Raw genomic sequence first — 25,933 nt, forward strand, 5'->3', positions numbered from 1 at the left:
ATAGATAGGTATGATATTTTCAAGATATTAAAAAATTTGATATATGATATTTAGTAATTCTTAAACTTTTAAATTTTTATTAGAGATTAAATATTTAAAATATTTTAAACTTTAGATGTAGTTTAAATATTTGTAACATTGTTTTTAGAGTTAAATATTAATGACACTTTACTTTTTATAGAGTTTAAATAGTTATAATATTTTAAACTTTTTAAAGAGGTATTTATAATATTTTTAAACATTCTATAAAGTTTAAATATTTATAATATTTAAACCTTTAAAATTTTTAATTTGCTAAAATAAATCAAATAAAACTTTTACATTTGGAAACCTGATAAATCAAGCTTCCTGCTAATTTATAGTTAAAAACATATTAGTTTTATTTATAATTTTTTTCAGCCTTTGCCTAAAATTTTTTAGCCGATGTGGGACGTTGTACATATTTCTTTTATTTCTATAGATTTTTTTTTCTTTTTTTTTTTCTAAAAAATCTTAATAATATAGATTACTACTATATTTCCATAAATGTCAATTAGTGAAATATCTAATTCTTATTGGTTGTTTTAAATTCTTATTGGTTGTTTTAAATCCTCTATAGACCCCTTTAAGAGTTTATAGCTTCAACTTTTTATTAGTATAAATATAATATTTTAAAATTTCTATGGAGGTTAAGTAATTGTAATACTTTAAAACATTCTATGAAGTTTGAATATTTTTAATATTTGAACCTTTAAAAGTTTTAATATTTATAATATTTTAAACTTTTAAAATTTATAAATTATTTCTCTTAAACCCTTTTAGAAGCTAAGAAATTTTTAAAATTAATAAATTATAATATTTTGAAACCTTTTTAAAGCTAAGACTTTTAGAAGTTTCAATATTTATAATATTTTAAACTTTTTGAAGGTTTTGGAATATAATATTTGAACCTTTTAAAAAGTTTCAATGTATAATATTTTAAACTATTAAAATTTAAAAATTATAATATTTAATATCTTTTTAAAAGCTAAGAATTTTTAAAAGTTTCAATATTTATAATATTTAAATTTTTAAATTTTTAAATATTATAATATTTTTTTGAAATTTTTAAAGTTTTAGTTTGATCAAATAAAAAATTGGATCAAACCGAATAGAACTTTTAAACTTGGACGCCTGATAAATCAAGCTTTACTGCTCATTCGTTGTTAGAAGCATATTAATCTTATTTATACTGGTTATGAACCATTGTATAAAAAATTTCTAGCCGATGTGGGACGTTGTAAATAATTATTTTATTTCCATAAATTAAACAATTCTGGAAATTTTAAAAATGTTAGTGAATGATATGTCAAATCCTGATAGGTTGTTTAAAATAATTCTTAATATAGAAAATTCTGGAAATTTAGAAAATGTTAATGAGTGACATGTCAAATCCCGATAGATTGTTTAAAATTCTATGTGGACGCCTTAAGGAGCTTATAGCTTCTACTTTTATTTAGTACTAGGATAGTACCCGCGCTACGCCGCGGGGTTAGTTTTTTGTATATTTTTTTGTTACATATATTTTTATGTTTGTTGTTTGTATGTTGTTTTGTAATTTTAGTTTTTTTTAGATTTCTCATCACAACTCATACAACCTATGCACAATCATTATAAATTCAAAAATTTCCAAATAGACTAACATGTATAGATAGATATTTAAGAAGTCCCTCCTCATAAAGCTAAGGACTACAAATCACTGTTAAAAGTAACTCATATTTGCTAATGCCTTTATAAGACAATACTCATAAATTCATAATACATTCAAGCTCATAGTTCAGTCTTCTGTGAAAAATAAATCACTATCCATCATTATATAAATTCAAATAATAAACTCAACATACTTGTGACAACCCGTCCCGTGGACCCCACTAGCCCACCGCTAGCTGCCCCAACGGACCGTCCGTGGACCCCACTAGCCCACCGCTAGCCGGCCCAACAGACTCCAAGCTGGCCCTGCAGGGCATCGATCCTAACCCCTCACTGGGCAAATGGAACTATTCATCCAAATCCACAGTAGGTTATTGGTGTACCAGGCGTTCCTTGAACCCTGGTCCCCACCCTTTAACAACCTTCCCACAGGACAAGCTGCCACCAATTGACTTGCAGGGCCAGCTTCAGGCCTATGGGGGCAAGCTAGCGGTGGGCTAGTGGGGTCAACGGGACGGGTTGTCACATAACACCCGCAAACCAAATTTTGGTATTTTGGTAAGGGTGTCGATCGACACCTCCTAGTGAGGCATCGATCGACACCAATTGTGGTCGGTTTGGTCGGTTCAATTTTAATTGTCCGGTTTGCGTGGTTGGTTTAGGGAATCCCTAAATCGAGTTTTAAAGGAAGAAAACAACCTAGGGTCGTGTTGTTTTGTCTTATTCGCCGTTTTTGAGAGAAAACACAAAGAGAGAGTGTTCTTGAGCTTTTGGGAAGAGATTGAGAGATTCCTTGCTGTTCTTGGGAGATCCAAGGCTGGGAAGGTGCTAGAAGCTTGCTAGGAGTGAGGGAATTCGATTCTTGTTGGTCAGAATCTTCTTGCAAAGAGGTGAGTGCATGACCATGGCTTATCTAAGCTAAGATCTCTAGATTCTATGTGTTTTGGTGCTTATGTGGTTGTTTCTTTGAGTTCTCTATGATATTTCGTTGCTGTCTGGGCTGGGTTTGGCTTCTAGGAGTGCAAGGAGCGGATTGGAGAAGATTGGAGGCGAGATTCGGAGTTTCTGATCGAGGGAAATCGCTGCTCGGCATCGGTGTCGGTCGACACCAGTTGGGGTGTCGGTCGACACCAACGCGAGGACGGCTCGGGACTTTTGCGAGTGACGATCGATGCCATGTGGAGGTGTCGGTCGACACAAACTAGGGTTTTCGGGAGTGTCGGGCAAGGTGTCGGTCGACAACAGTTTGGTGTCGGTCGACACCAGATAGTCAGTGTCGATCGACACCATCTGGTGTCGGTCGACACCCCTTGTTCAGTTACGATGGATGTTGCATGCTATGTATATTGCCTGGTTTGTTTTATTGATTGTTGTTTGTGGCATGTAGAGATCTTATTGCTTGTGTGTATAGCCCATTAGATGGGAGGATTGCCTCACTGAGTGTTTATCAAATACTCATGCATCTCAATTTGTGTTTGTGGTGCAGGTAAAGGCAAAGTGTGATCGTGGAATCAAAGGCAATGAAGAGGAGGATGTTCTAGGGACTTGATTGTATGGTTATCTGGCATTGTTAGGTTGCTAGAATTGAGTCTTAGAGCATTGTTAGGATTGCTGGTTGTTTGATTTATGCTGTTTGGGATTAATGCTGGATATTACTTATTTGGTTATTGGATATTGTTTTATTGGATATTTATTGGTATGTTGTTCCGCTGTTGGATTGTGAATGTGGTTAGGTGGCTAGTGGGTATGGGACCACTAGTTGTAGTTATTTATTATATTATTATTTATTATTTATTTATTAAAAAAAAAAGGTCGGTTGTTTCATTTTGGTATCAGAGCCCTTACGGTTCTAGGTTTGGGTTCACTAGGTTTCTGTTGTAGATGTTTGGGATTGCATATCTTGATTGATTATGTGAGTTAGTCAATTGTGTGTGGCATGAAGTCCTAGAACATCCTCTTCGAGCCGAGTGTGTGATTCCACGGTGAGTTTATGTTTCTGTGTTATAATAGAAATTGTTTGCTTAGCCTTCTGTTCATGGTAGTGCAGATGGTTAGAGAGGATGCTGTGACTGGTCGAGGTCGTGGACGCGGACGTGGTCGCGGACGTGGTCGTGGTAGGGGTAGAGCCCCAGTGGTTAATGAGACCGAGGACCAGAGTGTGACAGCTGAGGGTGTTGGCGAGTCGCAGGATGTTCCGGGGGATTCCGTGAGTGTGGCAGGAGGGGGCGGTATTGATGCTCCAGTGGCCGGTGATGCTAGGGTCCCGGGTGTGGGGGTCCCAGCGGGTGGAGTCCCTGGTGTAGACATTGCGGCTTTGCTAGCACAGGTGTTAGAGCGGTTACCACCAGTGGTACCGGCTCAGGCTCAGGTAGTGCCACCAGTGGTGGCGGAGGAGCGGCAGCCAGTGGCTGCGGATGCGGGGGTCCATGCTCGTTATCTCAGCATGTTGACAGAGATGGGTCGGTTGCGTACTGAGCAGTTTTCAGGAGGTGTAGATCCTACTGCTGCGGATGCGTGGAGGACGAGAGTGGAACGTAACTTCCATACTCTGAGATGTCCTGAGGAGTTTTGGGTGGACATAAGGGTCTACTTTTGAGTGGTGATGCTGAGTTGTGGTGGAGATCTATGGCTGCTAGGAGGGTGCAGCGGGAGATAACTTGGGCTGACTTCGTTTTGGAGTTCAACCGCAAATATTTTCCTAGAGAGGCATTGGATCGTTTGGAGGTGCAGTTCCTTCAGTTGTCTCAGGGGACACGGTCAGTGCGGGAGCTGGACTTGGAGTTCAGTCGACTTCTTTGTTATGGGGGTCGGGCTATGGAGCCTGAGGAGGCTCAGATCAGGAGGTTCTTGAGGGCTCTACGTGATGACTTGAGAGTTCACTGTAGAGGGAGGAGTTATGCTACGCGTGCAGAGCTGGTTGAGACTGCAGCAGAGATTGAGGAGGATATCCGGGCACAGTCAGTGTCAGCTACTCCAGTGGCTCAGTCTAGTAGGGCTCAGCAGCAGGGTGGTTCGAGCAGGGGCGGTAGGCCTGCACAGGGAACCAAGAGGAAGTGGGAGGCTATGCAGACACAGAGTGGTCCGAGTTGCTACAAGTGTGGGAGCAAGGATCATAAGATTGCTAGCTATCCCAAGAGGAGTGCTCCGATGGTGGGGCCTCGAGTATGTTATCATTGCAGGGAGCCAGGGCACATCAGGCCCTTGTGTCCCAAGTTGCAGTCGGCAGCAGTGGCAGCGTTGCAGCAGGTGCAGCCTGGAGGTCAGCAGGTAGCACGGATTGAGCAGGCGCCACGGGTTTACACGACAGCAGAGACTAGTGGAACTAGTGCCGGAGCGATCACAGGTATAATTTCTGGTACTTAATCCTTGTGAATTTTAGTAGGGTCAGATTTTATGTTTCCTGTGATAAAGTGTTAGGTTCTCAACACATGAGGTTTGTGTAGGGACCTTGTTGGTGGGCGGGTTTAAGTCCCACGTTATGTTTGATTCTGGAGCTTCGCATAGCTTCATTACTCCAGAGTGTGCAGAGTGTGCGGGGATCAGCGGGGATCCTGGAGAGCGTACTGGAGTTGTTAGAGTTGCGGGAGGCAAGTTCCTGAGAGTTATTGGTCGAGCTAGAGGAATTGATATTCAGATCGCAGGAGAGTCATGGCCAGCGGATTTGCTTATCAGTCCAGTGGAGCTGTATGATGTTATTCTCGGGATGGATTGGATGCATCGGCATATGGTGCATTTAGATTGCTATCGGGGTAGAGTGGAGTTTTAGGGTCCAGGAGGGAAGTTGGTTTTTCAGGGTATTAGACCGACTTCAGGGAGTCTCGTGATCTCAGCCATTCAGGCTGGGAAGATGATCGAGAAAGGCCGTGAGGCTTATCTGGTTACTATATCTATTGCAGAGTTAGTGGGGAAGTCTACGGTTAGCGGTATTCCGGTAGTGGAGGAGTTTGAGGATGTGTTTCAGTCTTTGCAGGGATTACCACCATCTCGGTCGGATCCTTTTACCATTGAACTGGAACCGGGGACGACACCGTTATCCAAGGCTCCTTACAGAATGGCTCCAGCAGAGATGGCAGAGCTGAAGAAGCAGCTAGAGGATTTGTTGAGTAAGGGATTCATCCGTCCAAGTGTGTCACCGTGGGGAGCGCCGGTGTTGTTTGTCAAGAAAAAGGATAGGAGTTTCCGGTTGTGTATTGATTACAGGGGTTTGAACCGGGTCACTGTGAAGAACAAGTACCCTCTTCCTAGGATCGATGAGTTGTTGGATCAGTTGAGGGGTGCTACTTGGTTCTCCAAGGTAGATCTGGCGTCGGGTTATCATCAGATACCGATAGATGAGGCAGATGTGAGGAAGACTGCTTTCAGGACGAGGTATGGGCACTATGAGTTTGTGGTAATGCCTTTCGGGTTGACTAACGCACCAGCAGCGTTTATTAGATTGATGAACAGTGTGTTTTAGGAGTTTCTGGATGTATCTGTCATCATTTTCATCGACGATATCCTGGTCTATTCTAAGAGTCCTGAGGAGCATGTAGTGCATTTGAGGGCAGTTATGGAGAAGCTGCGGGAGCAGAAGTTGTTTGCCAAGTTGAGCAAGTGTAGTTTTTGGCAGCGTGAGATGGGCTTTCTGGGTCACATTGTTTCTGCAGAGGGGGTTTCTGTAGATCCAGAGAAGATTCAGGCTATCAGAGATTGGCCTAGACTGCAGAATGCCACAGAGATCAGGAGTTTCCTTGGATTGGCAGGGTACTACAGGAGATTTGTGCAGGGGTTTGCAAGCAGAGCACGTCCTATGACTAAGTTGACAGGGAAGGATGTTCCTTTTGTCTGGTCAGAAGAGTGTGAGGAAGGCTTTGTAAGCCTGAAGGAGATGTTGACTACTGCGCCAGTGTTGGCTTTGCCTGAGCAGGGAGAACCCTATGTGGTTTATACAGATGCATCTAGAGTTGGGTTGGGTTGTGTTCTGATGCAGCATGGGAAGGTGATTGCTTATGCTTCGCGGCAGTTGCGGGTGCATGAAGGCAACTATCCTACTCATGATTTGGAGATGTGTGCGGTAGTTTTTGCCCTGAAGATTTGGAGGTCTTATCTTTATGGTGCAAAGGTACAGGTGTTTACAGATCATAAGAGCCTGAAGTATATATTCACTCAGCCTGAGCTGAATTTGAGACAGAGGCGGTGGATGGAGCTTGTGGCAGATTATGATTTGGAGATAACCTATCATCCTGGAAAGGCTAACACGCTTGCAGATGCTCTGAGTCGGAAGAGGGTAGCTTCGGCTCAGGAGCAGGAGATGGAGTCTCTGGTAGGGGAGATCAGTGCATTGAGCTTATGTGCTGTTTCACAGGAACCGTTGGGTTTGGAAGCAGTAGATAGAGCAGATCTTCTGAGTAGAGTGCGGTTGGCTCAGGAGAAGGATTTGGGGCTGGTGAATGCCTCTAAGGATGTGGATTCAGAGTATCAGGTCTCAGATAATGGTACTATCTTGGTGCACGGTCGGGTTTGTGTGCCCAAGGATGAGGAGTTGAGACAGGAGATTCTGAGAGAGGCTCATGCGAGCAAGTTGTCCATTCATCCAGGAGCGACTAAGATGTACCGTGATCTCAAGAGGTACTATCATTGGGTCGGGATGAAAAAGGATGTAGCGAGTTGGGTTTCGAGGTGTGATGTGTGTCAGCTAGTGAAGGCTGAGCATCAGGTTCCTGGCGGGTTACTGAAGAGTTTACCCATTCCTGAGTGGAAGTGGGATATGATCACCATGGATTTTGTGGTAGGATTGCCAGTGTCACGGACTTTTGATGCTATTTGGGTCATTGTGGACCGGTTGACTAAGTCTGCACATTTTCTGGCCATTAAGAAGACTGATGGAGCAGCGGTCTTGGCTAAGAAGTATGTGAGGGAGATTGTCAGATTGCATGGGGTGCCAGCGAGCATTGTGTCTGACCGAGATTCCAAGTTCACTTCGGTGTTCTGGAAGGCGTTTCAGGCAGAGATGGGCACTAAGGTGCATATGAGTACAGCTTATCATCCCCAGACAGATGGACAGTCTGAGAGGACGATCCAGACGCTGGAGGATTTGCTGAGGATGTGTGTGTTGGATTGGGGTGGCCATTGGGCAGATCACCTGAACCTTGTAGAGTTTGCTTACAACAACAGTTATCAGGGGAGTATTAAGATGGCTCCTTATGAGGCTTTGTATGGGAGGCCATGTCGTACACCATTATGCTGGACTCAGGTGGGGGAGAGGAGCATGTTTGGTGCTAGTTTTGTTCAGGAGACCTCAGAGAAGATTCGAGTTCTCAAGCTGAACATGAAGGAGGCTCAGGATAGGCAGAGGAGTTATGCAGATAGGAGGAGGAGAGATCTTGAGTTTCAGGTAGGAGACAGAGTGTACCTCAAGATGGCCATGTTGCAGGGTCCGAACAGGTCATTATCAGAGACTAAGTTGAGTCCGAGGTATATGGGTCCATTCAGAGTGATTGAGCGGGTTGGACCAGTGGCATATAGATTGGAGTTACCTGAGGTGATGCGTGCATTCCATAAGGTTTTCCATGTGTCTATGTTGCGGAAGTGTCTCCGTGAGGGAGAGGAGGTGTTGGCTAAGATTCCTGAGGATCTTCAGCCGAACATGACTTTGGAGGCGAGACCAGTGAGGGTTCTCGAGAGGAGGATCAAGGAACTTCGGAAGAAGAAAATTCCTTTGATGAGAGTCCTGTGGGACTGTGATGGTGTTGAGGAGCAGACTTGGGAGCCTGAGGCAAAGATGAAGGCAAGGTTCAAGAAGTGGTATGAGAAGCAAGCCGCGACTTGAGCTTGTTTAGCCTGGTCCCATCTGTAATCCGTGGCTGGAGCGGGAATGGAGTATTCTAGCCCATCTCTCTTGTTACTCGGTCGCTTGGGGAGGTTGGTTGTGCGACTCAGTAACAAGATGAGGTGGTGTTCGGGGTACAAAGTTTCCGTGAGGCGGGGTTTTGGAAGAAAGTTTCCTGAAATAGTAGTTTCCAAAAGTGGAAAGTTTCCAAAAAATGGAAAGTGCTAAATATGGAAAGTTTTCCGGGAGTTGGAATTTGTCCATTTTAGCGATGGAGAGCCTTGGAGGGGCTTGGGTGTGGCCTTAGTGGCGGACTTTTGAGTCAGTGTGCCCGTGTGTGGCGGTCTTTTTAGACATTTGTGTGGTCTTTGTGACGGGCTTTTTAGCCAGAGTGTCTTTGTGACGGTTCTCTTTAGGACAATTGTGTGGCCTTGGTGGCGGTCCTTTTTAGGACGTTTGTTTGGCCTTTGTGGCGGGCTGTTTAGCCAGAGTGTCTTTGTGACGGTCCTTCGGGACAGACGGTCTTTCGGGACTGATGGTCCTTCGGGACAGACGGTCTTTCGGGACTGATGGTCCTTCGGGACAGATGGTCCTTCGGGACAGACGGTCTTTCGGGACTGATGGTCATTTGGGACAGACGGTCTTTCGGGACTGATGGTCCTTCGGGACAGACGGTCCTTCGGGACTGATGGTCTTTCAGGACAGACGGTCCTTCGGGACAGATGGCCTTTGTGGCGTGAAGATGATACTTGTGTGGTCATGGGGTATCCCGGTGAGGGGATATGTGGTTGGTAGGACATTGAGATGTTTTACGCGAGCCACGAGAAGGAAACCTGGATAGGGATAGGGCTCAGACGTGTTCAGAATCGTTTGCTCGCGACTCTTGGAGGACTTAGGTTCTCCTAGTACTGCCATATTCAGAGACTTTGTGGCTTGGGAATATGGTTGGTATATCGACTTCGGATGACGATCCGGGGGCGCGCTGTAGGGTGGCAACCCGAGAGACGAGTTGGATTTTTCCTTATATATTATGGCATGCGGGTTTAGGCCCGATGAGGAGCCAATATTATGGCATGCAGACTTAGGTCTGATGAGGAGCCAACTAAAACTCAAGGTTTAGGCCTATGGGTAAAGGAAAGTCCAAAAGTCGAGAGCAAATGATGCTTGAAGCGTGAGTATATCGCCTAGAGGTGACCTTCTGTAGATCGGTCGGAGGAGTGCGGGCCGTGGAGACGGTTGCACGGGAGTCCTTGACTGATGGTTGTTCGAGATTCGAGGACGAATCTAGATTGGTGGGGGAGAATTGTAACACCCGCAAACCAAATTTTGGTATTTTGGTAAGGGTGTCGATCGACACCTCCTAGTGAGGCATCGATCGACACCAATTGTGGTCGGTTTGGTCGGTTCAATTTTAATTGTCCGGTTTGCGTGGTTGGTTTAGGAAATCCCTAAATCGAGTTTTAAAGGAAGAAAACGACCTAGGGTCGTGTTGTTTTGTCTTATTCGCCGTTTTTGAGAGAAAACACAAAGAGAGAGTGTTCTTGAGCTTTTGGGAAGAGATTGAGAATCTTCCTGCAAAGAGGTGAGTGCATGACCATGGCTTATCTAAGCTAAGATCTCTAGATTCTATGTGTTTTGGTGCTTATGTGGTTGTTTCTTTGAGTTCTCTATGATATTTTGTTGCTCTCTGGGCTGGGTTTGGCTTCTGGGAGTGCAAGGAGCGGATTGGAGAAGATTGGAGGCGAGATTCGGAGTTTCTGATCGAGGGAAATCGCTGCTCGGCATCGGTGTCGGTTGACACCAGTTGGGGTGTCGGTCGACACCAACGCGAGGACGGCTCGGGACTTTGGCGAGTGACGATCGATGCCATGTGGAGGTGTCGGTCGACACAAACTAGGGTTTTCGGGAGTGTCGGGCAGGGTGTCGGTCGACACCAGTTTGGTGTCGGTTGACACCAGATAGTCAGTGTCGATCGACACCATCTGGTGTCGGTCGACACCCCTTGTTCAGTTACGATGGATGTTGCATGCTATGTATATTGCCTGGTTTGTTTTATTGATTGTTGTTTGTGGCATGTAGAGATCTTATTGCTTGTGTGTATAGCCCAGTAGATGGGAGGATTGCCTCACTGAGTGTTTATCAAATACTCATGCATCTCAATTTGTGTTTGTGGTGCAGGTAAAGGCAAAGTGTGATCGTGGAATCAAAGGCAATGAAGAGGAGGATGTTCTAGGGACTTGATTGTATGGTTATCTGGCATTGTTAGGTTGCTAGAATTGAGTCTTAGAGCATTGTTAGGATTGCTGGTTGTTTGATTTATGCTGTTTGGGATTAATGCTGGATATTACTTATTTGGTTATTGGATATTGTTTTATTGGATATTTACTGGTATGTTGTTCCGCTGTTGGATTGTGAATGTGGTTAGGTGGCTAGTGGGTATGGGACCACTAGTTGTAGTTATTTATTATATTATTATTTATTATTTATTTATTAAAAAAAAAAGGTCGGTTGTTTCAATACTCCACTTCTAATAAGGAGAGTTCAAAAGCATAGTCTCATATAATAAAACTTCGAAGATTCCATCAGAAGATCCAAAATAAGATTTGCAAATCACTAATCCAGATAATTCAAACACATCATAGAAATTTCTACAACATAGACAATTGTCGAGCATATACTCAACAACTATTGAAAAGTAAATAAAGAAAAAGATTATTGCATATCCGCAAATATCACCTTCCCCTTAACATTAATTTGTTGGAGACTTACAGCTTGGTTCTCCATAAACAAAAACATATATTCATGTATGTTCAGTGTCACTTTATGATCTCATTGGTGACTGGAGGAACATCGACCTTTGTTCCGAACATACAAGAACTACAAAAACCTAGTCTCTACGCCGGGAGATATTTTTATAAATTCGTTTATGTTATTATATATAATTTGTAGTAATTAAATAAAATTTAGTATTTAATGTTTTACCTTTACTTAGAGCATGTGCAATGGAGAGAACCTCTATTAGTCTCTCAAATATTTTATTTTATTAAATTTTGTATAATTTTCTTTTTATTTAAACTTTAAACTCTAAATAAAATATATCACCAATTATGTTTAAACATGTGTCAAATGAATCTCTCATAAGGTTCTCAAATTCTCTCATTTGAAAGATTCACAGTTTTCTCTTTCTTACTTTTTCAATGTTTTATATTTTTTTGTGAGTGAGAGACTCATTGAGAGACTACCAATGCAAATGCTCTTAGATTGTAGTGTCTTTTGCTTATCGGAATTAATTTTTTATTTACATGGCTAAATTTTCTAATTATAATTATATTCTCCATTTGTAATGAGAAAAATAATGTTGCAAACGTAAAAATATAATATATTTTTCAATTGGTAATTATTGTTTTTCTTTATTCTAATATGTTAAAATTGTTTAGTGAATACAAAGCTTTTAGTTACTGAGCTTATATATTTTTGTGAAACCGATTCGATATATTTCTAGGAGATAGCTTCATTGTGATATTTTTATAAGAACATGAACCACATATATGCACCATATTATGTTTTAACATAGTTTTTTTTTTTGTAAACACATTTTTATAAAGAACACACATTATGTGGACACATCAAATTTATATTTTATATCATAACAATTTAATAATAACAACTCCATTTTTAATATAATTTTTTTTTGAGAATTTGTTAAAAATGCCCCTTTTGATATTCCCCTTTTCAAAAATACCCTCTTTTCTGGTCATTTTTATTTTTGCCCTCTTTTAATTTTTAATGACCATTTTACCCTTAGATGAAAATTATTTTATTCAATAAAAAGAAAAACAAAATTTTCAGGCCAAAAAATTTCCTACATATTTTCCCGCCAAAAAATTTTCGAAAAAATTTTCCCGCCAAAAATTTTTTTGTCAAAAAGATTTTGATAAAAAATTTCGACACAAAAATTTTCCCGCCAAAATTTTTCCCGCCAAAAAAATTTTACCAGGTTTTTAAAAGGTTTTATAGGGTTTCTACCTTATAAAAGCCTTATAAACACCTTGTAAAGGCTTTTACAAAAATTTTTAAAGAGTTTTAAAAGGTTTTTTAAACAACTTGTAAACGCTTTTACAAGATTTTTAAAAGGTTTTAAAAGGTTTTTAAAAGGTTTTCAAATGGTTTTTAAAAAGATTTTTAAAAGGTTTTTAAACACATTGTAAACGCTTTTACAATATTTTTAAAAACCTTGTAAAAGTTTTTATAAGATTTTTTTAAAAGCGTTTACAAGGTGTTTAAAAACCTTTTAAAAGCATTAACAAGGTTTTTAAAAGCGTTTACAATGTGCTTAAAAACCTTGTAAACACTTTAAAAAAATTTTTAAAAGCGTTTACAATGTTTTTAAAAGGTATAAATTTCAATATTTTTGGCGGGAAAAATTTTCAATTTTGGCGGGAAAATGTTTTTTGGCCGGAAAAAATAATTTTTTCGGGAAAAATTTTCGATTTTGGCGGGAAAAAAAAATTTTGGCGGGAAATCATTTTGGCGGAAAAATATTTTCGATTTTGATGACTGTACATTCTTGCTGTCACTCAAAAAAGGGTAATTTGGTCATTTTGTATATAAAGAGGGGTAGTTTTAAAAATGGTCAACAAGAAGGGGTATTTTTAAAAAGAGGTATGGAAAAAGGGGCATTTTTGAGAATGCCCCTTTTTTTTTTGTAAACACCATTTTTTGAAAACACATATTACCTAGACACATCAAATTCATATTTTAAATTTTTAACTAAGTTTTGGAAAATAGCTTTGCTCAGTTCAATAATTAACTAAACCGATCTAACAATTTAATAATAACAACTCCAATTTTTAACTAAAATAAAAAAACATAGCAACTCCATTTACGATCTCATGAATCCGATTCAATAACTCATCCCAAGTCTAATTTAATAACCTCAAGATCACAAGATTCACAACCAACATCATGACTGCGCACTAACAAACCAAAGCACCACTTCGACAAACCCACTCAAAACACTGAAACATAGATTAGCTCAGTCACTCACTCATTCTTTTCAATTGTTCATTACAACAGTAGTAGCTCAGACCAATGTTATGGAGACTTTTGGTCCACCATAACTTATGCTCTATTTATCAATACAAGTCGCCCTGGGCGTTCGGTGTCTTCGGGTTATGGTTGTTCGGTTTAGAAGAAATTCGGTTTTTTCAAAATCCTACCGAATAGACCCAAATTAAAATTTGGTTCAGGTCGGTTCGGAAGTCGATTTGTTCGGGTCGGTTTTTGGGTTTAAAATCAATTCCGAACTAAACTGAATTGATTTTTTTCCTCGGTTTATTCGGTTAACCGACAATAAATTGCAAATTCATGAAAAAAATTACAAGCTATTAACCAAATTGAAAACTAAAAAATCAAGTTAATGAAGATAAATTACAAACTCATTATCAAAATTCTACAACAAATTACAAAAATTACGGTTATGAGGCCGTTCGTTCAGGCCATTCAACGAGATCTGTTTGTAGCCAGCTGCAAAGAACACAAACTGAGAATCAATAATATACTCTGAATTCTTATGTTATACAATTATACAACTCTAACTTCGATTTTAACCACAAAAACAAAGATCCACAAAGTTTTAGTTACAAAAAAACAAATACATCACCTCACAAACTCAAACATACATAAAAGCAAAAAAATCAGAGATTTGAAGCATAAAAAACCAAGGACAATCATAAGATTAAGAATGTTTAAATTAGAGAGAGAGTTTTTTACCTCAGGAAGAAAGATCTGGGAGGAAAGACATCAGCAGCGGCTGTAAATGAAAAAAAAAAAGTGAGTGTATGAGAAAAAATTACTTATATCCTTTAGGGTTAGGTTTTGTAATAGATAATGGGCCTTCGAATATTGTTATTATTGGGCCAAATAAAAACAAATTGGAATAATTGATAATGGACTCAAATTAAATAAATAGAAAATCAGTTTTACAGCCCAAATAATAAAACATATTAGGTTTTCTCTTTAAATCGAGCTTATTAAACATGGTGGCCGCCCTCGTCATCTTTCTCATCGCACACAATCACGTAACCAGGTAACTACAAAGATGAAGAAGAACATGTAGTGATGATTGTATATAATCGATCGGTACCGATTACCGAACCGAGCCGAACCAAATTCCGATTTCCCATATTTATTTCGCCGAACGGTTAGGTTGAATCTCTTCGGTTTGCGCCGAGAACCGAAAATATCGGGTTGATCGGTTCGGTTTGATCGGTTTTTGCCGAACGCCCAAGGCGAAATACAAGTATCAAATTCAGATGTAATTTGAGATTTCACTCTATGTGTGTTTGCATTTGGAAATAAACATGGTGTTTCAATAATGTAGACTACAAAGCTTGAGCAGCTCTGCTGAATGTTGCTTCAACGCTGCAGCAAAGTAACAACTTTGCAACAAGACATACCTCAACACCAAGAGGCGAACATTCTTCTTGAGCTAATTACCAAAAGATGTAAACTACAGACTTGGTAAAAAAGATGTAATTTTTCTTTTTACCAAAAGTATAGTATATATAAAAAAGTTTAGTGTAGTGGTATAAAATAAGAAGTCTTATGATTTATTCATAGCCACATATAAAGAGATGTCGATGATATTTTGCAACACTCTATACTCTTTTTCTCTCTCGCCGTTAACTCCAACTCGAACAAACTCATCTCCACCGGAAATTCATGGAGTTCCCGTACGTATCACCCATGCGCAGGCAGCTTATGGTTGATCTCATGTCGACGCTGGAGGATCGCCTCCAATCGCATCTCTTTCCCTGTATCCTCCCACCTGATGTACGAAACTTAAAGAGCCCTAACGGCTCCGCCGAAGCATCTGTTCATATCAGATCCGGTGATAAATCATCTTCGGTAACACTGCAACGATTCCTCTGTTTTTTTTTGGTTATTAGATTTCAAAATTGGAAAAAATACTTTTGTTCCTTCGAGGGAAACCTAGTTGGTAAATATTGTGAATCACCAAATATAGTGCTTAGCTGTATTAATTGTTATAATATGATAGGTTAACCATTTTAATTGATGTGTCATTCTCTCTGCTTCAATACAAAAGCTGATGTGTCAAAAGAGGAGAACAACATACATTATTGTACTTTTATTGTATTAATAATTTGACATTATATTAACTATTTCGTATATTTTTTTGAAACTAAAAAAAGTAAACTACATATTATTTTTTAATATATACATTTATAAATTCTAAAACTCCAATGCAAAATACAATTCAAACTAGAGAAATAGTTACTTTCCACTAAACCACTAACATCACTAGTTCATAACTTATCTTTGTTGTCTTGTTTTTTTGTTCTTAAATCATCACATATATATCAGTTACAATTTAAAAAATCAGAATTACACTTAAATCATTTTAATATAATAGATAAATTGTCTTTTGTTCTTAACCACACATTTATCAGTTACAAGCCCATACAACTTTTCAATAAAAATTTAATAAAAATGTTAAATAATAAAATATTGACCCAAACCACATCTTTGAAGGAAAATAAAATATATTAGTTGTCCATTCAGTCACGATCTTATCAAGGCTGTGAGATTTTATTTTTCTCTTTTTTTGTAGATATTTTTTCATTTAATACAGTTTTGAAAAAAGAGGCTCCACTTTTCAACTTCCCCCAAATATTTTCAAAACCTGCCTCACTCTCTTCCTCCTCTCTCCTTTTATAATTTCCCCCAAATCTCTCATCTCTCTCTCACAAATTTCGATAACACCAAAATCCTCTCTCTCTCTCTTTGTCTCACACTCGTTTCAACAATGGCGATTGAGATTATCAGGATTGAACAGAGGAAGAAGATGAACACAAAGTCGAGCAAGAACTAGAGAGAGAGTGACGAAAGAGCTGAGCTTAGAGAGAGAAAGTTTGTGATTCTCATTAATCTGTAAAATGTATGATTACAGCTGTATATGTACTAGATTAGGATTAAGTAAAAGGAAGCTTAATCCTACATTAACTATACAATATATAAACCAGTTAATTAATCCCGGTTCACTATACTCTGATACACCCCCCTCAAACCTTTCAATCCGGATCCATAGAAGGATTGTAAAGGTTTGACAAACCCATTCGATGAAGTAAAGAATGGAATTGTCGTGTCTGCAAAGGCTTAGTCAGGATATCAGCAAGTTGGTTCTCTGTTCCAATGTGCAGTGTCTTCAGGATCCCAAGCTTGATCTGATCTCGCACAATATGGCAATCAATCTCTATGTGCTTCGTTCTTTCATGGAACACTGGATTTGTGGCAATGTACACTGCAGATTTGTTGTCACAGAAGAGCTTAGCAATCGAGGTAACTGGAGCTCGAAAATCTCGAAGAAGTTGCTGAATCCATAGGACCTCCCGAGTAACCTCAGCCATGCTCCTATACTCAGACTCTGTACTGCTATGGCTCGCAACATGCTGTTTCTTGGATTTCCAAGAAACAAGTGACTTACCAATGTAAACACAAAATCCAGTAATCGAACGCCTTGTATCAGTGCAGGTTCCCCAATCCGCATCCGCAAAAGCATTCACACAAGTCTCATTAGATGTAGAGTAGAACAGACCTTGACCTGGACTACCTTTGATGTACTTGAGAATCCGATGTGCAGCTTGCATATGAGCATCAGTAGGGAATTGTAAGAACTGACTGAGATGATGTACCGCAAATGTGATGTCAGGTCTTGTGATTGTGAGGTAAAGAAGGCGTCCAATAATCTCCCTGTAAGGCCGTGCCGAATCCAAAAGAGTACTTGTATCCTTCGTAAGGTGAACATATGGATCCATGGGAACAATAGCCGGCTTGCACACTAATAATCCAGTGTTCTCCAGTAAGTCCAGAGCATACTTTCGCTGACAAACAGATATACCCTTGCTCGTTCTTGCTATCTCCAGCCCAAGAAAAAATCGCAGAGGACCAAGTCCTTGATTTTAAAAGCGCGAGCAAAGACAGCCTTAAGTGCAGCCAAATCCTCAGCATTATTACTAGCAATAGCAATGTCATCAACATACACTAAGACTGCTAGAAAACTGGTTGCTGTGAACTTAACAAATAAAGATGTATCTACCTGAGATTGTAAGAATCCATCATCAAGTAAGACTGAGGTAAACAAGCGATTCCACTGCCTAGAAGCTTGTTTTAACCCATATATTGACTTACGAAGGCGGCATACAGCATTCGGAGGTAAGACTTGTGAATTACCTGGAGTATAGCCTTGAGGTAAACTCATATATATCTCCTCATCAAGTTCACTGTGCAGAAATGCATTAGAGACGTCCATTTGAGATAACTCTCATCCATGTGTAGCCGCCAGTTCTAACATAAGTTTGACACTCGTTAGCTTCGCCTCAGGAGAGAAAGTCTCATTGAAATCAACACCTTCTTGCTGAGTATATCCCTTCCACCAAACGTGCCTTATACCTCTCAATAGTATCATCAGAATTATATTTGATGGTAAATACCCATTTACAGCCAACAACATTCTTTCGAGGGGGTAAAGAAGTAACATACCAGGTTCCATTTATCTCCATCGCATCCAATTCCTCATTAACGGTACCTTTCCATATATCAGACGCCATGGCTTCTTCAAAGGTCTTTGGTTCAGTCTCCATTGAATAGGATAAGATATAGGAACAATAATTTGGGTTGAAGCGATCATATGATAGAACAGAAGATAGTGGATATGGTGTAGTATTATTAGGGGGAAGAATAGAGGAAATATTAGCCAATGCACAATGATACTCAGATAAGTAACTAGGGGCTTTAGCATTCCGTTTTGGTCTCTCCGTAGGTAAAGAAGCAGATGTAGTATCTGGTAAAACAGTAACTGGTTCCCTATGTTTCCTAGTCTCCCTATTTTCCCTAGTTGGCATTGATGAAGATGATGAATGTGCAGAATGCGGTGCAGAAATAACAGTATCAGGTAAGCCAGTCGATGTAATAGATGAAGATGGCATGTCAGGAACAAAAGGAATTGGATGTGGCAAGATGGTATGTGAGAATATATCATCTATATGTTTTCCAGCATCAAGATATGGAAAAATATGCTCATGAAAGATAACATTGCGACTAATGGAAATCACATTTGTAGCTAAGTCTAAAACTTTATATCCTTTGAAACCCAGAAGGGTATCCTAAGAAAACACTAGACTATGCTCGTGGTGTAAATTTTGTTCTATCCTTTTGTAAAGTGCTAACATAGCAAAGACAACCAAAAGATTTAAGAGCTGTATAATCCGGTTTCTTATGCATTAAATTTTCAAAAGGAGAAACATTATCAAGTAAAGGAATTGGTATTCGATTTATAATGAAAGCAGCAGTAGTAATGCAATCACTCCAATAGACAAGAGGAACATTTGATTGAAAAAGTAAGGCTCTAGCCACATTTAACAAGTGTTGATGTTTTCTTTCTACTACAGAATTTTGTTGTGGAGTGTATGCACAAGAAAAGAAATGAAACATGCCATGTTCTTTTATAAGGTCTTTGAAAGCTAATTCTGGAGCATTATCAGTTCAAATTGCTTTTATTTTTGTACTAAATTGTGTTGCAATAAGCTTCATAAACGCAGGAAAAACATGAGTAACTTCACTTTTATTTTTCAACATATATATCCAAGTCACTCTTGTACAATCATCAACTATTGTAAGAAAATATCTATATCCTTCTATAGACTCAACTGAAAAGGGACCCCATATATCTAGATGTAGCAAATCAAACGGTTTTTCAGAGACATGATTATGAAAAGGAAAAGATAATCGTTTTTGTTTAGCTAATGGACATATTGAACAATGATCTAGACTCGAGACACTTGTTTTATTAATAAAAAGATTACCAGACATAAGCTATAACTTGGCGTTTGAAGGATGCCCAAGGCGTTGATGCCAAAGAATTCCTTCATCCACTAAGGATCCAGAGACTTGATTGATGATAGGAGACTTAGCAGGTGTAGATAGGGAGTGTTCATTCAAGATGTAAAGATTGTGAAAAAGGTTAGCACTTCCAATCATCCATCCCTGAGAAGACTCCTGTAAAAAACATGATGTAGGGTAAAAATGAGCAGAGCATTGATTATCATGCAATAAAGTCGAAACACTAATGAGATTAAAACGAAAAGATGGAACATAAAAGACATTGTAAAGAATCAATGAATCGGATAAATGAATGGTGCCAGTTTGGTTAATAGGGAGTCTAGTTCCATTGGGTAGAGCTACTGTAATGCCAGAAACTAAAGAAGTTTCCCTAAACTTAGAGAGGTCACAACAAACATGACTAGTTGCCCCACTATCAATTATCCAAGCACCATTAGGCAAAGCACTATGAAGAGAAGATAGAAGATGGTGTTTATATGTGAGATTACTATTCTCATATCTAAGATTAGAAGAGATATTAAAGACTGTACCAGAAGACGATTGAGGAGCCATGACCCCTGAATGCGTGATAATTGATTGACCATTGGTTCTGTAACCTGAACTCGAGAGAGTTGACTGATCAGGTCTTGGGCTTGACTTTGAGTCAGCTGGCTCACATCCAAGTTAAAAGCATTAACAGGAGCAAGAGGATAATACGGCATGCCTCCATCAACTTGAACATTCGCTACCATCCTTGGTTGTGATGTACCAGATCTTGGACCAAAACTCTGATTAGTAGATTGCTCTTGGTTATAGAATTGACCTTGATTATTCTGATTAGCCTGATCACGAGGCACAAAAGAAGGTCTCTGAGTATTCTGTCCTTGACCTGAGCTATTATGATTCGGATACTTGAAACCAGGTGGATAACCATGAACCTTAAAACACGTTTGAATCGTGTGTCCCATCTTCCCACAATGGATACACATCGGTCTATTACTCCTTGGTCGAAAAGTATTATAAGCTGCCACATACTCATACGGTTCCACCACATACGATCCATGGGCAGGATCACCTTCATAACTACCAGTAGCTTGAAAAGCTACATTATCAGACTTCACAAGAGGTTTGAGAGAAACAGTTCGTTGCCTTTCATCTTGAGTGACCATATTGTATGCTTCCTCCATACTCGGTATTGGTTTCAGCATCAAGATATGCCTTCTCGTCTGTTCGTAACTCTCATTTAACCCCATCAAGAATTTGGTTACTCTACTACGATCCTGTAAACGTTCCCAAAGACCTGCCGCATTACATTCACAGCCACCACAAGTGCAAACAGGAAGCTCTATGTAGTTCTTGTACTCTTCCCATAGTGTTACTAATTCAGTGTAGTATGCACTAACATCTAAAGAACCTTGTTGAATACAAGTAAGCCTCTGTTCAATCTCGTAAACATGAGGTGTATCATCTTGTTTAAAACGAGACAAGAGATTGTTCCAGATACCTTCTGCAGTCGAGATGTATAACAAACTAGCTCCAATCTTCTTTGAAACTGAATTCATTAACCAAGTAGATACCATATCGTTGCAGCGAGACCAAGAACCATGACTCGGATGATCAGCAGGAGGTTTCAGAATCGAACCATCAACAAATCCCAATTTATTCCTAACATTCAAACCCATCCGTACTGATCTACGCCAAGAATGAGAATATGAACCCAAAACAAGTCGATCCGAAACTAATTGCAACCCAGCATGATCAGTACTATGAAGAAAATAGGGATTCTCGTTGAGATCCGTACCTGAATCACCCAGATTTCGCGAATTTTGATTCGTCGTAGTAGTCGGACGTTGATTTGATCCCATATTGATGAAGAATCGAATTGATTATAAGAGATTGTTCCGATTGAAAGCAAAATAAGAATTGGGAAAACAATTAGGTCAAAGAAAGAAGAACTCAGAGAGAATCGTATGCGAACACGAGTTGAAGAATCGCTAATACGATGAAACAACAAAAATCAAAAAAAAAAGAGATGATGGAAGAGATGACGTGAATGAGAATAAGCTCAGCTGAAGAAGCGCTCATGATCGATTGTGCTATACAATATATAAACCAGTTAATTAATCCCGGTTCACCATACTCTGATAGAGATTCAGGTTCCCTGCGACGGAGACGGTGTGTGTATGCGGTGCAAGGCCACTCCACCAGCGGAAGAGTCGCTCACGTGCAGCACGTGCGTCACTCCATGGCACGTGGCGTGTCTCCTCCCCGAATCGCTCGTTTCTTCTACCGGAGAGTGGCAGTGTCCCGATTGTTCGGGCAATGTCGTTGAATCCGTCGTTCCGGTTTCCGGAACCGCCGGCGGTTCGGTTCTTGTAGCAGCGGTCCGTGCGATCGAGGCTGATGTGACGTTGACTGAAGCTCAGAAAGCAAAAAAAAGGCAAAAACTCATGAGTGGTGGTTCTAGTGGTGGTGACGATGTAGAAGACGACAAGAAGAAGGAGAAGAGCGATGATGAAGATATATGTTGCTCTATTTGCATTAAATTGCCAGAAAGACCTGTCACGGTTAGTTTCGTTCTCATCGATTTTGTTAATAACTCTTTAGATCTTGAGATTAGTATTGAATCTGTATGCTTGTGATTGTGTTTGAGTCTTGCTTAAGCTGCGATGATTAGTAGAGTAGGAGACTGATGTGATTTATTGTGTACTTTGTGGTTGTAGACACCGTGTGGTCACAACTTCTGCTTGAAATGTTTTGAGAAATGGGTAGGTCAAGGGAATCTAACTTGTATGACATGCCGAGGAAAGATTCCAAAACATGTGGCGCAACTTAGCTCTAGTCTCTGCTATCCTTTTAGCAAAGGCGCAGCATTTCATCCGGAACCAGCACAGGCCTGACAAGTGATCATTTTGGTCCGATTACAGCAGATAATGATCCCACTAGAAAGAAGTCTTGGGCTGACAGGCAAGATTGTAGGCAGTGGGGAGCGCATTTCCCTCATGTCTCTGGAATCGCTGGGCAATCGAGTTTTGGAGCTCAGTCAGTTGCTCTCTCTGGAGGGTACCTAGATGATGAAGACCATGGTGAATGGTTCCTCTACACTGGAAGGTTAGCTTTATATCTCTCATGTCCTTTGGTGCTTGGACTATGGCTATTCTTGTAGAAATATTTGTCTTAATGTCTTTGGATGTGTGTTGCAGTGGTGGAAGGGATCTCACTGGAACAAGAGAACTAGCAAGATACAGTCTTTTGACCAGACGTTTGCGAAAATGAATGAAGCTCTAAGAATTAGTTGCAAAATGGGCTATCCTGTCAGAGTTGTCAGGTGAGTTGGGATGCTCCTTTGTCAAATTTTGCTTCATGTATTGAACAAGAATAGATAGTTTGTCACTTTGTCATAGGGCTGCGCTCAGCTAAGCTTGCCGTACTTATTTCTCGATTTGACAGGGTGCTCTTTTCTAGTTTATCCTCATTCATCGATAATACTCTGAGCACAATGTTATCCTGACTCTTCAATTTTCAGGTCTCACAAGGAAAAGCGTTCTGCATATGCCCCTGAGAAAGGAGTGAGATATGATGGTGTTTACAGAATTGAGAAGTGCTGGCGAAAAGTTGGAATACAGGTTCAAATAAATAGATAACTTTCTGAATTGTTCACCTAATACTTTTTGAGCTGGATTGTCTTTTTTTTTATCACCTACTCATCTGTTTTCCATAGGGTACTTTTAAGGTCTGTCGTTACCTGTTTGTTAGATGTGACAATGAGGCAGCTCCATGGGCCAGGTTTGATATATATATTTTTTTTCGGAATGTGCCTTATTTCTGTATTTGCTATATTCAATGCCTCATGAGGTTTTGAACTATACTGCAGTGATGACCTTGGTGATCGTCCAAGGCCATTGCCTGTTATTCCTGAGCTCAAGAAAGCTACTGACCTGTTTGTGAGAAAGGAGAAGCCATCATGGGATTTTGATGTTCGTTAAAGCCTTTCTTTTTTTTGAACAGATACCAAAATATTCAATATTTGTAACCCCTTTTTCCTTATGCCTGCGTATACATTTTTCATTGATTAGGAAGCTGATGGTCGTTGGAAATGGATGAAGTCTCCACCTGCTAGTAGAAAGTGTATTGCTGCTCTGGATCCTGAGTATAGGAAGATCGTTAGGAAAAGAGGAAAGAATTCTATGATGAACAAACTACGCAAAGGTATAAACATCGACTGTCACTCGTGTTATTGTAATCTAGACTACAATCCATAACTGTTAATAGTGTTTTTGTTTTTCTGGTTTGACACAGAATTCAGCTGCCCAATCTGTCAGAAAGTGATGAGTCTTCCAGTGACAACGCCTTGTGCTCACAACTTCTGCAAGGGGTGCTTAGAAGCTAAATTTGCTGGGATCTCTCAAGTGCGGGAGAGAAGCAGAGGCGGGCGCACACTACGTGCAAAGAAGAACGTCATGACCTGTCCTTGTTGCACTACTGACCTCTCTGAGTTTCTCCAGAACCCACAGGTTAAAACTAATTCATCTCTTCTTCTTATACATTCTTAGTTGGAATTCCCAATGTAATATAACTTTGGCTAACATATAAATGCTTTGATAAAACAGGTGAACAGAGAACTGATGGAGGTGATTGAGAATCTGAAGAAGAAAGAGGAAGAGTCTCAAGCCGTTGATGAATCAAGCAATGACGCAGCAGAGTCTTCTGGAGGAAACACAGAGTCCAAAGAAGGAGGAGAAGAGGAAGAAGAGGAAGAAGAGGAAGAAGCTGAACCACCGAGTAAGAAGATCAAACTGGACAGCGACTGTGTTGGTGCTAGAAACTAAGAAACTAGAGTGACTTAGTATATACTCCCTCCGTTTCACAAAGAGTGTCATTCTGGAGATTTTTCTTTGTTTCACAAAGAGTGTCACTTCACAATTCCAATGCATTATTTTATATTTCCAAGGCAACTTTTACCTTAGATTTCCTAGTTTGACCCTTAATTATAACTAAAATAATCTATTAAAAACTTATTAAATAAAGGCATATATGTATATGTCAATATTTTCTTAATTTGTGTGAAAAGTGTCAAAAATAACACTCTTTTTGAAACAGAGGGAGTATAAGATTAAATAACTCAAAAAAGATTAAATAACTCTCTCAGCTCATGCCTCAAGGAGCTCTTTTGTTTTGTAATATTTCGTACCAAACTTATGCGGCTTATTATTTTGGTCTTTATTCCAAACTTTGTTAGAATTTCTCCAATCAGTTTTTTTTTTTTTTTTTTCACTACATATAGTATATATATTCCTAGATTTCTATCAATATCTATCATTTTTGTCATACATCTTTAATCTTTTGCTTCGTTTTCGATTTCATCACATATATTTGGGTATGTTGTAATTTCTCGTTTGAAAGGTTCATGTGTCTTCTTTGCTATATATTGGTCAGAAAACAATCATCATATGCATGGGGGCAACGATATTCACATACATCTGACTTTTGAACACTTTGATTTGTAGGTTACGGACAAGTTATACGTTGAAGACAAACATGTGCTTCTCGATACGACAAGCTTCTTTATCGATTTGGTTGGCATTTCTCGACATATATATAAACCAATTTTCATCGATCGGACACTACACTTCTAAAATTTTCTTGGCTCCAGGTTCCTAATGGATACCAATCATTAAGCGTTACATTAATTAGTTGACCACAAAGAAAACTTGTGTTACATGAATGTCCAAAGTTGCTACATATTCTTAAGATTTTTATTTGAAACAGTTATTGTTGTACCAATATAGTGGACCCTATTTTCTTACAAAGTAAGTTTCAGAAATCTGAAATGGTCAAATTCATTCTTTTGTCTTCTCTGCTTTTTTGGTTTAATCGGTTGTTAATGGTTAAGCTGTTTGTATAGATAGATATAGAGGAGTACACAAAACGCTGATTTCGCTTGGGATGCCTCAAGCCAACATAATGTAGTTATTTTACTCAACTAAATTATCGAATTTCAAGGAGCAGTTAATTAATACACTAAATCTTCACAAATTTTACTTAATCTAAGCTTAATAAGAAATTTGTTTTTTTTTTGCAGAATTAGTGAAGTCAATTTACCGGACAAACCCTATGTTGCGTCACTAAATAAGATAACGAGTGAATGTTAAACAGTAATTTTCTTTTCTCCGAACTTATAACAAAAAAAACTTTCACAACACATATTAGCTCTTCACATTCTGTGTTTACACGTTATAACTTATACTTCGAAGAAACTATTTTAAATTCTATAATAAGATTTGTTTTATAAAGTATTATGCCTAGTCGAAGTTGTGAGAATCCTTACACGTAAAGAAACTCTACTTTGAAAATCAAAGTTTGACATCAATTCTTGATTTTGTTTTATTTGGGATTTTGTTACAAGAAAAGCTACAAAATTTTAAATATTACAGAGACTGACCGGCGCTAGATTTAGTGATACAAAAAAATTGTGTATTACAAAACTTTTTACGAAACCAAAAATATATCTTAAACAAAGCAAAGATTGAAAAATCGTAAACAACATCATATATTAGA

At 39.2% G+C, this 25,933-nt stretch overlaps 1 protein-coding gene, 1 long non-coding RNA gene and 1 pseudogene across 3 annotated transcripts; 1 reads left to right on the forward strand and 2 right to left on the reverse strand.

The window, feature by feature from the left end:
* Nucleotides 1-13,809: 13,809 nt before the first annotated feature.
* LOC104787618 (uncharacterized) lies at nt 13,810-14,320 on the reverse strand. The gene is made up of 2 exons (XR_767994.3): nt 14,249-14,320; nt 13,810-14,002 (listed from the first exon to the last, which is right to left on the reverse strand). It is a non-coding gene; the product is annotated as an uncharacterized LOC104787618 (long non-coding RNA).
* Nucleotides 14,321-15,013: 693 nt separating this feature from the next.
* On the reverse strand, nt 15,014-21,888 carry LOC147944573 (uncharacterized). The gene has a single exon (XM_087450979.1). The coding sequence runs from the start codon at nt 21,238-21,240 to the stop codon at nt 19,816-19,818; it is 1,425 nt and encodes a 474-aa protein (XP_087307105.1). The 5' UTR covers nt 21,241-21,888; the 3' UTR covers nt 15,014-19,815.
* Nucleotides 15,067-24,341, forward strand: LOC104789601 (E3 ubiquitin-protein ligase ORTHRUS 1-like; annotated as a pseudogene). Its single transcript, XR_015557616.1, has 10 exons — nt 15,067-15,385; nt 21,532-21,942; nt 22,099-22,486; nt 22,579-22,703; nt 22,902-23,001; nt 23,097-23,161; nt 23,250-23,352; nt 23,452-23,584; nt 23,675-23,889; nt 23,986-24,341. The product of XR_015557616.1 is annotated as an E3 ubiquitin-protein ligase ORTHRUS 1-like (transcript).
* Nucleotides 24,342-25,933: the final 1,592 nt, after the last annotated feature.

Source organism: Camelina sativa, chromosome 5, assembly GCF_030686135.1.
Source record: "Camelina sativa cultivar CO46 ecotype springtype chromosome 5, ASM3068613v1".
NCBI classification, from domain to species: Eukaryota; Viridiplantae; Streptophyta; class Magnoliopsida; order Brassicales; family Brassicaceae; genus Camelina; species Camelina sativa.